Here is a 14,059-nt window from a genome sequence, read left to right as displayed (position 1 = left end):
AAATACATTTCAAAGAAGCAGAAGTGGCCTGAGCAGTAGAGAATGGCTCAAGGGCCATTATTAGAAGAGAAAGTGTACTCCAAAGAGTTTGGAGTGGGCACTGAGCAAAGGAGGAAGCTCAAAAAGCTTATATGTATTTTAGACTATGGAAATGATGTTAGACAAAAAGCAAATTTGAGCGATTTTCTTATTTGAGTTCAAAATGGGTCATAAAGCAGCAGAGACAACTCGCAACATCAACAGTGCATTTGGCCCACAAACTGCTAACCAATGTACAGTTCAGTGGTGGTTCAAGAAGTTTTACAAAGGAGACATGAGCCTTGAAGATGAGGAGGGTAGTGGCTGGCCATCAGAAGTTGACAACGACCAATTGAGAGTAGTCATCAAAGCTGATTCTCATAACTGCACGAGAAGTTGCCAAGGAACTCAGCGTTGACCATTCTATGGTGTTGGGCATTTGAAGCAAATTGGAAAGGTGAAAAAGCTCGATAAGTGAGTGCCTCAGGAGCTGACCGCAAATCAAAAAAATCATCGTTTTGAAATGTCATCTTATTCTATACAACAACAATGAACCATTTCTCGATCGGATTGTGATGTGTGACGAAAACTGGATTTTATACAACTAGAGACGACCAGCTCAGGGGTTGGACCTAGAAGAAACTCCAAAGCCCTTCCCAAAGCCAAACTTGCACCAAAAAAAGGTTATGGTTACTATTTGGTGATCTGCTGGTCTGATCCACTATAGCTTTCTGAATCCTGGCGAAACCATGACATCTGAGAAGCATGCTCAGCAAATCGATGAGATGCACCGAAAACTGCAACGCCTGCAGCCGGCATTGGTCAACAGGAAGGACCCAATTCTTCTCCACAATGTCCGACCAACACTTCAAAAGTTGAATGAATCGGGCTATGAAGTTTTGTCTCATCCACCATATTCACCTGACCTCTTGCCAACCGACTACCACTTCTTCAAGCATCTTGACAATTTTTTGCAGGGAAAACACTTCCACAATGAGCAGGATGCAGAAAATGCTTTCCAAGAGTTTGTTGAATTCCAAAGCATGGATTTTTATGCTACAGGAATAAACAAAGTTATTTCTCATTGGCAAAAATGGGTTGCATGAAATGGTTCCTATTTTGATTAATAAAGATGTGTTTGAGCCTAATTATAATGATTTAAAATTCATGGTCCAAACCGCAATTACTTTTGCACCAACCTAATATTTATATTTTACTATAACTCCCCTTTAAATGAAGTGAGTCTTCCTGGACCAGCTATTTGTTGGACTTGTGTGTGAAGAGGGGACTAAAGGTAAAATTCTAGGCTGGCAGGAATAGCAAAGCTCCTTATGACAAGAGTTATGTGTAAGTGAGTTGGTTTACTTTAACCCTTTCTCTTTCTGGAAGATGGGACTTAGGAGCTACAAGGCTGCAAAAATGGCGTGTCTGTGTGTTTCATTGATCAGCCCACATGCCCTGATTCTCCTTGGTACCACTGGCACCAGGGAAGCTTCCAGAGCCAGCCCTACATCATGACTCCAATATTCTACAGAGGGTGCTATTGGTTTTGCCTTCCAGGTGCATGGCTTTTGGAGAACTCCGAACTCTGCCAGCTCTCCCTGAGACCTGCAGCCCCAGGCATTCTTGGTCGGCTTTATGTGTCTTCTGGGCACATGCCATTTCTGCACAGGCCTACGTGATGACCTCCTACTCTAAGCACCTTTGCTGGGGGATATCTCTGGCCACTGAATTGTTTAGCCCAGAAATACTGGTGAGTGAATGCATCCAGGAACAGCTCCCAGCCAATGGGATAGCTCAGGCGTGCTCTGTGCAGTCTTAATAAGGTCCCAGCACATTGGAGGCCCAGGTGCCCACAAGAGTGACATGTTCATTGGTGTGCCTTTGTCAAAAACAATTTTTTTAAATTTATTTTTATTGGGAAATTGAGGTAGGGAACAGTGTTGATGAAGGGGAACAGACAAGTTGCTGTCCTTTTGTTCTTCAGTCTAGTTGTGGAGGTCGTTGCTTCACTGGCCCATGTTGGCATCATCATTGCGCTCTTCCTGGGTGAGGCAGTCAGTCGCCGGCCATTGGACAGCCATTCATGGCGGCTGCCGGCCACTCACGCTGGCTGCCAGCCACTCACGATAGCTCACGGCAGCCCACTGCAGCCCCACTGCAGCCTACGCCATCGCCAGCAGCTCACGGCAGCCCAGCTCCAGGTCGAGCTGTTGTTAACCATCTTAGTTGTAGATGGCACAGTGTCACTGGCCCATGTGGAATCCGAACTGGTGGCCCTGCTGCTCAGAGCTTGTGCTCCCAAGCCAACTCTTAACCAATGAGCCACTCAGCCGGCCCCAAAAATACAATTTTTTTAGTGTACGTAGATCAGATGATTTTTCTTCTTAACCATGCTAACATAACATTATATTTCTGGATTCTCTATTAATCATTTTTAAAAAAGATTTTATTGGGGAATTGGAAAAGGGAACAGTGTTGGAGAATTGGAGAAGGGAACATTGTGTTTTCCCAGGACCCATCAGCTCCAAGTCAAGTTGTTGTCCTTCAATCTTAGTTGTGGAGGGCGCAAGCTCAGCTCCAAATCCAGTTGCCGCTTTCAATTTAGGGGGAGAAGGCGGGGGGCGCAGTCCACCATCCCATGTGGGAGTCGAACCAGCAGCCTTGTTAAGAGCCATCTGGCTGCCCGTTGGCAGCTCAGCTTGGGTACAGCTCACTGCCCCATGTGGGAATCGAACTGGCGACCCTGTTGCTCAGAGCTTGCACTCTAACCAACTGAGCCACCCAGCTGGCCTTCTGTTAACCATTTTTGCATGCCTTGGATGATATGTTATTTTTAAATATGCTACTAAATTCTATTTGCTTATATTTATGATTTTAAAAATAATACTCATAAATGAGATGAATCTGTAGCTTTCTCTTTTTATGCAGCCTTTAGTATATTTTAAGTATCAGCATTCTCTTTCATAAAAAGAATTTGGTATTTTCCTTCTTTTTATGTTCTGGGACAGTTTAAGAAACATCATTATTTCAAGTTACCTGTGAAATCTTCAGGATCTGGTACTTTTTTCTTTGTTGGTGGTAGTGGTGGTGAGAGAGTTCTTTTACAACTTCCTCTATTTTTTTCTATGGAAACTAGTCTATTTAGATGGCTTCTATTGGGGTCACTTTGATAAATTATGTTTTCCTAGAAAATTATAAAATCCCCAGTATTTAGCTATTAACAACTAATTCAAATAAAAAACCCCCCAAAACTCTGTCAAAACATGCCAGCAGGCTAAATATGGGCTGTGAACCACAATTTTGCAACCACTGGTTATAGTCAAAGGATTCTAGACCTGAAAGAGAGACCATACAGATCCTATACGGAGGGTTGCAAATAATGTGCCTGGCAGGTGATGTAGTTGTGTGAAGTGAGGACTTTGGTGAATTGGAGAGCCCNGCCGGTGATGGCGTAGGCTGCAGTGGAGCTACAGTGGGCTGCTGTAAAGCTACCATGAGTGCCGGCAGCTGGCGTGAGCTGCCAAGAGTCACCATGAGGGACCGTCCCAGTGGCCAGTGACTGATCTGCCTCCTCCGGGAAGAGCGCAATGATAATACCAACATGGGGTAGTGAAGCGATGTCCTCCACTACTAGACTGAAGAACAAAAGGACAGCAACTTAGGTCTGTTCCCCTTCCCCGATTCCCCAATAAAATCTTAATAAAAAAAAAAAAGAGTGCAAACTCTGAGCAACAGGGTCGCTGGTTCGATTCACGGCCCGAGCTAAGCTGCCACTGAGCTGCCAACAGGTAGTAGAATGGCTCAGCTAAAAAAAAAAAAAAAAGAGGAAACTCTGTACCCTTTAAACAATAACTCCCCATTCCTCCCTCCCCACCCCCAGTCTTTGGTAACCACTGTTCTGTTTTCTGTCTCTTTGAATTTGGCCCTTCTAGGTTCTTCCTATAAGTGGAATCATGCAATATTGCCCCTTGGTGTCTGGCTTATTTCACTTAGCATAATGTCTTCAGGGTTCATCCATGTTGCACTGTGTATCAGAATTTCATTCCTTTTTAAGGCTGACTAATATTTCATTGTACATAATACTGCATTTTGTTTATCCATTCATTTATCGATGGACATTTGGGCTGTTTCGCCCTCTTGGCTGTTGTGAATAATACTGACATGAACACTGGTGACAAATAACCTCTTTTGAATCCCTGTGGTCAGTTCTTTTGGGTATATACCCAGAAGTGGAATTGCTGGACAATGTGGTAATTCTATGTTTACTTTTTTGAGGAACCACACACTGTTTTCCACAGCAGTTCTGCTGTTTTACATTCCCATCAACAAGGCAAAGGGATTCCAGTTTCTCCACATCCTCACCAACACTTGTTTTTTTTTTTTGCATTGTTATTATTTTTTTAAGATTTTATTGGGAAAGGAGAACAGTGTTGGGGAATTGGGGAAGGGGAACAGCCAAGTTGTTGTCCTTCAAGCTTAGTTGTGGAGGGCGCAGCTAGCTCAGCTCCAAGCCCAGTCACCATCTGGCAGCCCTGTTGGGCAGCTTAGGGCAGCTCAGCTCAAGGTGCTGTGTTCAATCTTAGTTGCAGGTGGGTGTAGCGCACCATCCTATGCAGGAGTCGAACTGGCAACCTTGTTAGGAGCATGTGCTCTCACCAGCTGAGCCATCCTGCCACCTGTTGGCAGCTCAGCAGCAGCTCAACTCGGGCGCAGCTCACTGGCCCATGTGGGTATTGAACCGGTGATCCTGTTGCTCAGAGCTTGCGCTCTTAACGAACTGAGCCACTTGGCCGGCCCTAATGTGAGATATTAAATAGAAAAATTTAAGATAAGTTACAAGTGGACAAGAAATTCATATTTTCAACAGAATTAGTAATTCTGTAATTTCATTTGCATACACCACACAGTATGTACATTATTCCAGGGGGCCAGCTGTGCTCGTGATGAAGAAGCAGGTTCAGCTAATACAGTGGTTTGGATAAAAAGCTTCCAGGACGTTCCATTTTGAAAATTTTATATGTAGTCTAAGAAGCTTGCTCTGGTCTCTCTGCTGACTTTAATCTCTTCTTTTTGATGACCTATTTTATCAAATATGTTTGATCTTAGGGTAAAGATCTGTCTTGTCTTTTGATGTTTTGATGAGCTGCAGATAACAGGTCTAGGGTGCTTAATCTCGCTGGATTATATTTGTAATTAACTCAGTGATGAGTAATTCTCATTCCTCATAAACCAATGTTACCTCACATCCCTCTATTATCTCCATACTTGTGAGCGATATTATTTTCTGGCTCCTTTTTAATTGTTCATTTCCAACTCCTTCACTTGCCTTTTGCAATCCTATCCTCTTTATTCAGTAAGGCTAGCTTCCTTTTTGATGTGTCTAAAATGACTTCACTGCTGAGATGTTTTTTTAAAAAACACTTCATTCCCGAGCTCTGCCAGTGCCATCTCCTCCTGATGTCTAATCTTCTCCTCTTTGAACTATGTCATTGCTTTGATCTCTTATTTTAAAATCCACTCAGCCCTTTGAGTTCTTTGTTGTTCATGATTATCATCTGTTTCATGTTAATATTTTTCTGGTGAGTGCCTTTCATCTGCCCTTTGTTTTTCTTGCTCCCTGCCTTCCTCTCCCACTTTTGGAGTAATATATAGGTCTGGTGCTATTAGGTTGGTGCAAACGTAATTGCAGTTTTTGCATTGTTGAAATTTGCCTTTGATATTGGAATACATTCTTAAATAAATGTGGTTATGTTATANCCTTTCCTTGCCCCCTACATCCCCCTACACATTTCCCCTCTTTCTCGCCCCTTTCCCTGCTCCTTCCACATCCTCCTGCATCATTTAGGAGGTAGGGTTGGATCAGTTCATCCCTAAGATCTCTTACACCTCCTCCTCCTCCTGGCTGTCCTCTAGACAAGGACCATTTACTTGGTGTTGATCCTTGGGCAAGTTCCTTCACTCCCCTTGAGTCCAAAATGGGGCTTAATAACACCTGCTTTGTCCTAAAGATGTAATGGAATAAAATAAGGAAGGTGCACCGTGCCTGGCTTGGTATAGGCACTCAGTGAAGGTTGGCTTCATTTGTTTCTTCCATTTTATCCCTCCTTTCTGGGTTTCTTTTTTCCCTCGAATTTCCCATTTGTTTGCTTCTTTTTCCTCTCCATCCTTTATCTTCCTTTCCCTCTCCCCACTCCCATCTTTCTCTCTCTTCACACTAGTATATTGTCATTGCTGTGCCCAGGCCTCATGCTGAGTTGGGGCTTTGAGCTGAAGTGGACAGAGAGGCCCAGCTGATGGGAGGTTTCCCATGGCTTCCTGCCTGCTGTGTGGTCAAGGTGTGAAGAAGGGTTTCAATGCAGAATGTTAAAAGCAATCTTGCTGATTCGCCTTTCTCTCCCGTACTACTACTACTTCTTTTTTTTTTTTTCCAGAAGAAGCAAGGCCAAATCACATATGATACCATGGACTTCGTTACAGAGTCGGTATGCATAGCTCTGACCTTGATATTGGGAATTTTCTTTCTGCATCATGGCATGGAAGAAGCACTGGGCTGGGCATCAGGACAGCCGGGTTCAGCCCTGTAAATGCCACGAACCCAGTGTGTCACCCTGAGCTAGCCACTTAGTTTCCTCATCTATAAGGTAGCTGATCTCAGTGATCCCTTCTAGTCCTGGCATTTTAAGGCTGTGAGTCCCCGTGAACTCATTGTTGCTTTATAGCTGAGCAGAACCAGCAGGGGACAGCTCCTGCTCTTGGACCCAGGGGAAAAACAGCAGAAGGCAAAGCAGAGGATGTGAGAGCCCTTGATGGAGGAGAAATAATCAGGGTGGTGGGAAAAGCCCTGGCCTGTGTGAGAATTCTGGCTCTGTCCCAAGCTCTCCAAGAGATGCTGGCACACTTGTCCCCAATCTGGGTGTAGGACGGCCATTCTGATGAGGAAATGCCTTATATCTGAGTGAGGCCTTGCACTGTGTGACTTGTTCTCTGAATTCCAAGAATCATGGGTATCGTCCCAGCTCCTCCCTACCAAATCTGGACATTGATTAAAATTTAAAATTAAAATTAAAATTTAAAGGGACCTACCTATTTATAGGGAGGATCTGAAGTTCTCACCAATGTAGATCTGACTTGACCCTGGCCTGGAGTAGCCATGTTGGTTTTTCTCTCAGGAAAAGGGGGTAGGACAAAGCTTTCGAATTGTTACCAGGACCATTTGTGCCACCCTGCCCCTCCCTTCCACCTTGGAGCCAAGGTGTGGCTTCTGTTGCGTGCCTCTGCTGGGCATAATCTAATTTCTCATGCCCCATTATCTATGAAGCACAGTATAAGTCATCCAAATTCTGGGTTTCTTCACCTTTCCAGACTGGCCAGTGTCTGACACTGGGCATTGAAGTTTACCCAAGCTTTGCCCTTCAGACAGGANTATACAGCATATTTTTAAAATGGTACCATGAAGGGCATTGTATTTTACCTTTTTTCCACTCAAAATTATGAGTGAGTTTTTCCCACATTGACATACACAGCTCTAGTGCTATGTTCAGTCCTCTAACTGTGTTGTAACATGTTGATGCATTCCCCTACTGGTGGGCAGTTAAGTTGTTTTCAGCTTCCCACTGTAACAGTGTGCCATGGTCATCCTCATGGTCATGTCCTTGCGCACATGTGTAAGTTTCTCTATAGTGTATACATAATGTGGATACAATTTCTTGATTGTGAAGGACATACATCCTCAACTTTTAAAAATATTGCCAAATCGACCTTTACATAGTCATGTAAATATGACCTTTACATAGTTGTGCCATGTTTTTCATTTCCCCAATCTGAAAAGTGCAAAATGGTATCTTGTTGCTTTAATTTCCATTTTCATTAATTCTAGTGGTATTCAGAATCTTTTCATTATTTATAGGTGATTTAAGTTTTCCCTTTGAATTACCTGTTTATATCCTTTGCTTATTTTTTATTGGGTTATTTGTGTTGTTTTGATTTGTAGAATTTTTTAAATTCAAAAAGATTCTGGCTGGTTATCCCTTGTAATAGAAATACTTTGTAGCTCTAGGCAGTAATCCTTTGTCGATTATATGCAGGGCAAATATCTTCTTCCAGTCTTCAGTTTGTCGTTTCATTTTGTTTATGATATTCTTACTATCAGAAGTTAATAAACAGGGGCGGTTGGGTGGCTCAGTTGATTAGAGCGCACGCTCTTAACAACAAGGTTGCCAGTTCGATTTCTGCATGGGATGGTGGGCTGTGCCCCCCGCAACTAGATTGAAAACAGTGACTAGACTTGGAGCTGAGCTGTGCCCTCCACAACTAAGATTGAAGGACAACAACTTGACTTGGAGCTGATGGGTCCTGGGTAAAACACACTGTTCCCCAATAAAATTTAAAATAAAATTTAATAAAAGTTTTTGCATTTTTTAAATTATGGAAATTTTTGAACATAAAAGTTGAAATATATATAATGGTCGCCCCTTAGATCTAACAATCAACATTTGCCATATTGGTTTTATGTATTTGCCTGTGTGCATGGGTCTGTGTTTGCTGAATCATTTGAAAGTTGCATACTTTATGATACTTTATTAAAAATAAGAACATAACACAATATCACCATAACAAAATTAAAACTAATTCCCTATAACATCTAATATTCAGTCATATTCAGTTTCCTTATTTTTTCCTAAAACATGGTTTTCAGCTTATTGTGATGAATTAGGATCCAATAAAGGTTCATGTTTTGCATTTGTTTGTATGTTTCTTAAGTCAATCTAGAGCAGCCCCCACACCTTGTTCTTTTTTTTGTCTCCTCATGAAATTGACTTTTTGAAGAAACTGGGTTAATGACTTGTAGATTGTTTTACATTCTGGATTTGTCTCTTGGTGTTGAACTTGCTTCCTCATCGCCTGTATTTACTTGGCTGGTTGAGGGTGACTGCCCTTACCTAAATTGATAATTGGGATTTGTTCTTAGTTTTAATTCCAAATTCCCAGGGAAAAGATTGGATGACCCATCTTGGATTAGGTGTTATGTTAGTTTTCTATTGCTGCTCTAACATATTACCATAATTTAGTGGCTTAAAACTATGCAAAGTTATTATCTTATGTATTCTAAAAGTCTGGCATGGGTCTCCCTGGGCTAAAATCAATGTGGCAGCAGTGCTGCGTTCCTTTCTCAAGGTTCTAGGAAAAAATTCATTAATTCATTTCCTTGACTTTTCTAGCTTCTAGACACCAGCCACATCCCTTGGCTCATGGCTCCCTTCTTCTGTCTTCAAAGCCAACAATGTTGCATCTGACTGTTTTTCCCTCAGGTCTATCTGATTCCCAAGTTCGGGCTGTCTGCATCACCCCTCACTTCCTGCCACTACTTGTGCTCTTTATTTTCTGCACCAAAGTGAAGGACTTGACATTTAACTGGAGCTGGGCTGGTAAATGTTTTAACAACTGGCTCTTGGGGAGAGGGATGCCCCATTTGTAGTAATTGCCAGTATTTATGTGGCATAAATATTCCCACTGTGGGCAATTTCAAGCTACCAACATGATTTCAACAGTCTTGAAAACTTCCTGAAAATGTAACCATTGCTCCAGCACATCACTGCATTTAATCGTATTACATTTCACCTTATTCAGCATCATCCAGCCTGCTGCTGATGGTTGAAAACAGATGGTTTCCACTGTTCTTGTTTGTTTTGTTTCCACAGGGGCTGTACCAGCTCATCCTGGATATCCTTGTCATGACCCGAGTGTGTAAAATGTTCCGCCAAGGCCTCAGGGGGTTCCGGGAATATTTGATCATTGAGACTGCTTACAGAAAGCACCCTGTCTTCTCCTTCTGGGATGTAAGTAGCTAGGCTCAGCAGGATTAGCAGGGTTTAAGGGAGCACTATAATTAGCACCCTACTTCCCAGCCCAAGTTCTGTATCAACTGAGAGAGAAGACAAAGGGCAAAGCAGATGGGAGACTCAACTGTCGCTCTCATTAATGATGAGATTTATATTGGAGAAGATGATGTGTATCATTAACGGGAGGGCTACCTAATACTGAACCCCAGAATTAGACAGCCTTGCACACACAGCTATAGGCAATGCTGCACCACGGCAGACCTCCACTGTAGCAGTAGGGCCTCCTGTCCTAAGCTCCCAGCAGAGAAGGGCAGAGCAGGATGTGGTCTCAGAGGGAAGGGGAAGGGGGTGATTATACCCAGTTTCTGCTTCCAGATCCACTAAGGAGTTTAAGTCACTCCTTCTCAGTGTGGAAGGAGGAGAGGGGCTAGTAGTGTTTGACTAGTACAGCTTCCTCCATGTGGGAAGAAACATCGGGAGTGGGGAAGAAGCCATCACCATTCTGACGGTGATCAAAAGAGCCAGAAGAAGTCTAGTTGGGGTTTTCTGAATGCCCACTCCTGTTCATTTTCTCTATCTTTTTTCCTGTCCTCTCACTTAAACAAGAAGGGAACAATCGCAGGGCCTGTTCACTCTGGTGACCATGGTTTCTAGACTTTCGAGAAGGTCCCAATTTCAAATATTTTATCCCAGCTGTAGATCATGAACCCCTTTTTGGCTCGGAAAAGTTGATCACCATTCTGTTAACTTGTTCTGGTTCCCCAAGGTTGTCTTCATTACTATCCAGGCCTCCAAAGTTCCCCCGGCGGATACCTGGACAAACCCTGCCCATTTTCCTGTTGTGCCTAGAGTGACTAGATGCAGCTCCCCTCTCCCGCATCCAGTGATTCACTTCAAGAAATTTCCCAAAATGGTTTCTGAAGGATAGTACCCAGGGAGAGAGGTGGGGGTGGGGGGCTGGTGATGGGGGAAAGGAAGGTGGTCTTAGATTGGTTTCAAAGGGGCCAGCAGGTAATGTAACTATGTGGATGTGATTGAGTTTAAGATGTAGCAGGGAGTAGGGGCCTGTGGGCCCGCTAGAGAGGAAGGGCATGCCCCATCTAAAGACATTCAAATTAATACATTTTGAAGACATTATGCTGGCCAAACCAAATAAACCTGCTGCCAGATTCTTCCCTGTATTTAAGCCATGAGATGGGAAGGGATGGAGTAGGAGAATTGTAACCTGAGAGACTGAGATTAGCTCTTAGGAAGGACAGTCTGACTCAGGGTGCCATGCATTGGTGAAGTGAAGGGGACTAGGAGCCTTTGGTTACCAGCAGACCTGGGCTGATGCCTGGGCAGCTGGAGAGCTGAAGACCAGAGTCAGACTAAGCAGGGGAGTGTGAAGCTAAACCTAAAAACATTACTCAGTCAGGGTGGCTTTGAGTAGAGCAGAAGCCTCTCAAGGGCAGCTTTTGGGGGTTACATGCCTGCTAGGCAGAGAGCTGGGAGGGCTGGGGCATAGGTTTGGGTGGAAAGAGCCATAGCCTGGTTTTCAGTGGAGTNTCCAGAACCTCCACTCTTTTGACCCCTTTGTTGATGCAAGTAAAGGTGGTGGTTGACTTCCTGCCAGCACTGAGGATTATATCCATATAAGAATTCAACAGAGAAACAGCAGGAAGACCCTTACTACTGTCCAAGGGATTGCTGATGATCACTATAAAAAGGAACTAGTGAAGGAGTTTAAGAAGGAATTTGCCTGCAATGGTCCTGTAATTGAGCATCCAGAATATGGAGAAGGAATTCAGCTTCACGGTGACCAGTGCAAGAACATATGCCAGTTCCTCACAGAATTGGGACTGGCTAAGAAGGACCAGCCGAAGGTTCATGGGTTTTAAGTGCTTTTGGCTCACTGAAGCTTAACTGAAGATTTCCTTGCAATGATTAGAATTCCTCTTCTGTCCCTTGTCACAAGTTTAAAAACCTCACAACTTGTATAATGTAATCATGTGGGGTCTGCTTTTAATTTGGTCTAGTGTAACTCCATGCAATAAACTGAAAAGAAGCCATACTGTCTAGTCTGGAAGTCCCTCATTTAAACAGAGGTCAAGCAGTATGTGCCTGGTAGTGTCCAGCCTGAAACAGAGGAATAACGTGATGTTTCACCCAAGCCCAGAGCCCCAAGATCACAGATGGCTGTGTCTGGCTGAAAGCGTCTCGGCTGTCCCTCTGCAGCGTTCCCTGCCCTAAGAAATGTCACCACCTGAATTCCTTCGGTGAAGCTGAGGAGAGAGGATGGGGTATGTCTGCAATGGCAGCTGTACCACTAGAGGGAGCCTTTGGTGGTCAAAGATCCCTTGGTGCCTCCAACCTGGCCCAGTGGGCGGAGCTTAAAGCAGCCACCTCCCCTCTAGTGAGGTGATAGGACATCTGGCATGTCACCAAGGTCTTTTTGACCAGACATATCCTAGCTATTTGATGTCCAAACTCCAGAATGTGAGGCCAACCTTCTATCAGAGTTAAACTTTTGACAAGGGAACACATTTCAAACTGATATGTCAGTTATGTAGCCAGCTGTGGAGCTTGCAACTTACTGGCAACAGCTGCCCAATGCCATGTGAAGTAAACTGATTTTTGTGGTTTTTTTCGCCTTCAGTTTTAATGTTCTGTAATATAGTTAAACCCTTATTTAAATAAAACTTGTTTTCAGAAAAACAAATGAAAACAAAAGATTTTTTTCCCTGAAAGTTTGGGCCAAAAACATGGGTGTGCCTTATACATGGGAGCACATTATACACGGCAAAATATGGCAACTAAGGTAATGCCTATGAGTGTTCAGTAAATATTAGGTTTACAGAATCCGGTTCCTCTCTTCCTTCCAGAATCCTTAATTGGGACATAAGGAGATCCTGGGGATGAGAGTTTCTCAGAACAAGGCTTCTAGCAGCTGTTGGTAGGGTGTGAGGAGTGGAGAGGTACACTTATAACTGTACTACAGAGGGAAGCTATTCACTTCTAATATAAGCGGATACCTGGAAGGACTTGTGGTCCTATCCTTGAAAGGCAAAGGGGCTCATCGTGTCATTTGCCAACTCAGGAACGATGAGGAGATCTATGGTATCTCATTCCTGGAAGGTCCTGAAGAAGGAGGTGGTGAGGGGGTGTCAAGGGCCTTGCGAGGGAAGAGTGGAAGCTTGAACAAACAGGTATATTGAGGAAGGGAGAGGCAGGTGTAGGAGGGGGCCTCCAGTGCATGTGGCCACCCTGTACCTTTTGAAGTCACAGCATGGGCACAAAGGAAAGAGTTCCAGATTAGGGTTCAGAAAGACTGACTCCTGAGCTCTGCTTTGTAGCCTACTACCTCCACCTCTCCTCCCCGACACTGGGCAAGTCACAGGCTACACTCTGAGCCCCTAAGTCCTGCTCTGTACCCACCCTTCCTGATAATATGAGATCTGGAGAAAATAAAGCACAGCAGCAGGGTAAAGTAACAGGTTAAATTTATGGACTCTGGAGCCGGACTGCTGGGTTCAAATACCTATCACTTATTAGTCACGTGACTAATATTAGAATTAGCAAAATTACTTGACTTTTTGTGCCTGTTTTTTCCTTTGTAAAGGGTGATGATAGTATTAATAACTATATAGATTTATTGTTGATGATTAAATGAGTCAGTACACATAAAGGACTTAGCATAGTGGCACATTTTCAGTAAGTATTAATTTTATTAATAAAGCCTTTTCCCATATTTCCATATATAATTTTTAAAGAAAATATTACAGTTACAGGTAAAGCTTCTCATCATCCCTCTCCCATTCTCCTCACTGGTAACGACTTTCCTGATGTTGATATATACCCTTTCTATCTATAGTTTTAAATATTATCACATATGTATGTATGCATAGCACTGATAAGTATCCATAGGCAACTGTATAGTATGCAGCATATTTTTATTTATTTTTTAAAGATTTTATTGGGGAATTGGGGGAGAGGAACAGCATTGGGGAATCAGGGAAGTAGAACAGACAAGTTGTCCTTTTGTTCTTCAGTCTAGTTTTGGAGGACGTCACTTCACTGGCCATGTTGGTATTATCATTGTGCTCTTCCCAGGTGAGGTAGTCTCTCGCCGGCCATTGGACGGCTGCTCACCATGGCTCTTGGCAGCTCATGCTGGTTGCCGGCCACTCATGGTAGCTCACAGCAGCCCACTGCAGCAG

General features: G+C 43.5%; 1 protein-coding gene and 1 pseudogene across 1 annotated transcript in view; both read left to right on the top strand.

Moving 5' to 3' along the window:
• Positions 1 to 14,059, top strand: part of LOC109389580 (cyclic nucleotide-binding domain-containing protein 2-like) — a 91,476-nt gene that overhangs the window by 8,879 nt on the left and 68,538 nt on the right. Inside the window, exon 3 of the mRNA XM_019655208.1 lies at positions 6,453 to 6,503. Coding sequence (XP_019510753.1) covers positions 6,453 to 6,503 — 51 coding nt within the window. The remainder of the gene's footprint in view (positions 1 to 6,452; positions 6,504 to 14,059) is intronic.
• Positions 7,650 to 11,740, top strand: LOC109389550 (eukaryotic translation initiation factor 1 pseudogene; annotated as a pseudogene).

The sequence above is a fragment of the Hipposideros armiger genome, unplaced genomic scaffold (assembly GCF_001890085.2).
Source record: "Hipposideros armiger isolate ML-2016 unplaced genomic scaffold, ASM189008v1 scaffold_238, whole genome shotgun sequence".
NCBI lineage: Eukaryota > Metazoa > Chordata > Mammalia > Chiroptera > Hipposideridae > Hipposideros > Hipposideros armiger.
Note: the sequence above shows the minus strand (reverse complement) of the source record. Positions and strands in the feature narration are given on the sequence as shown.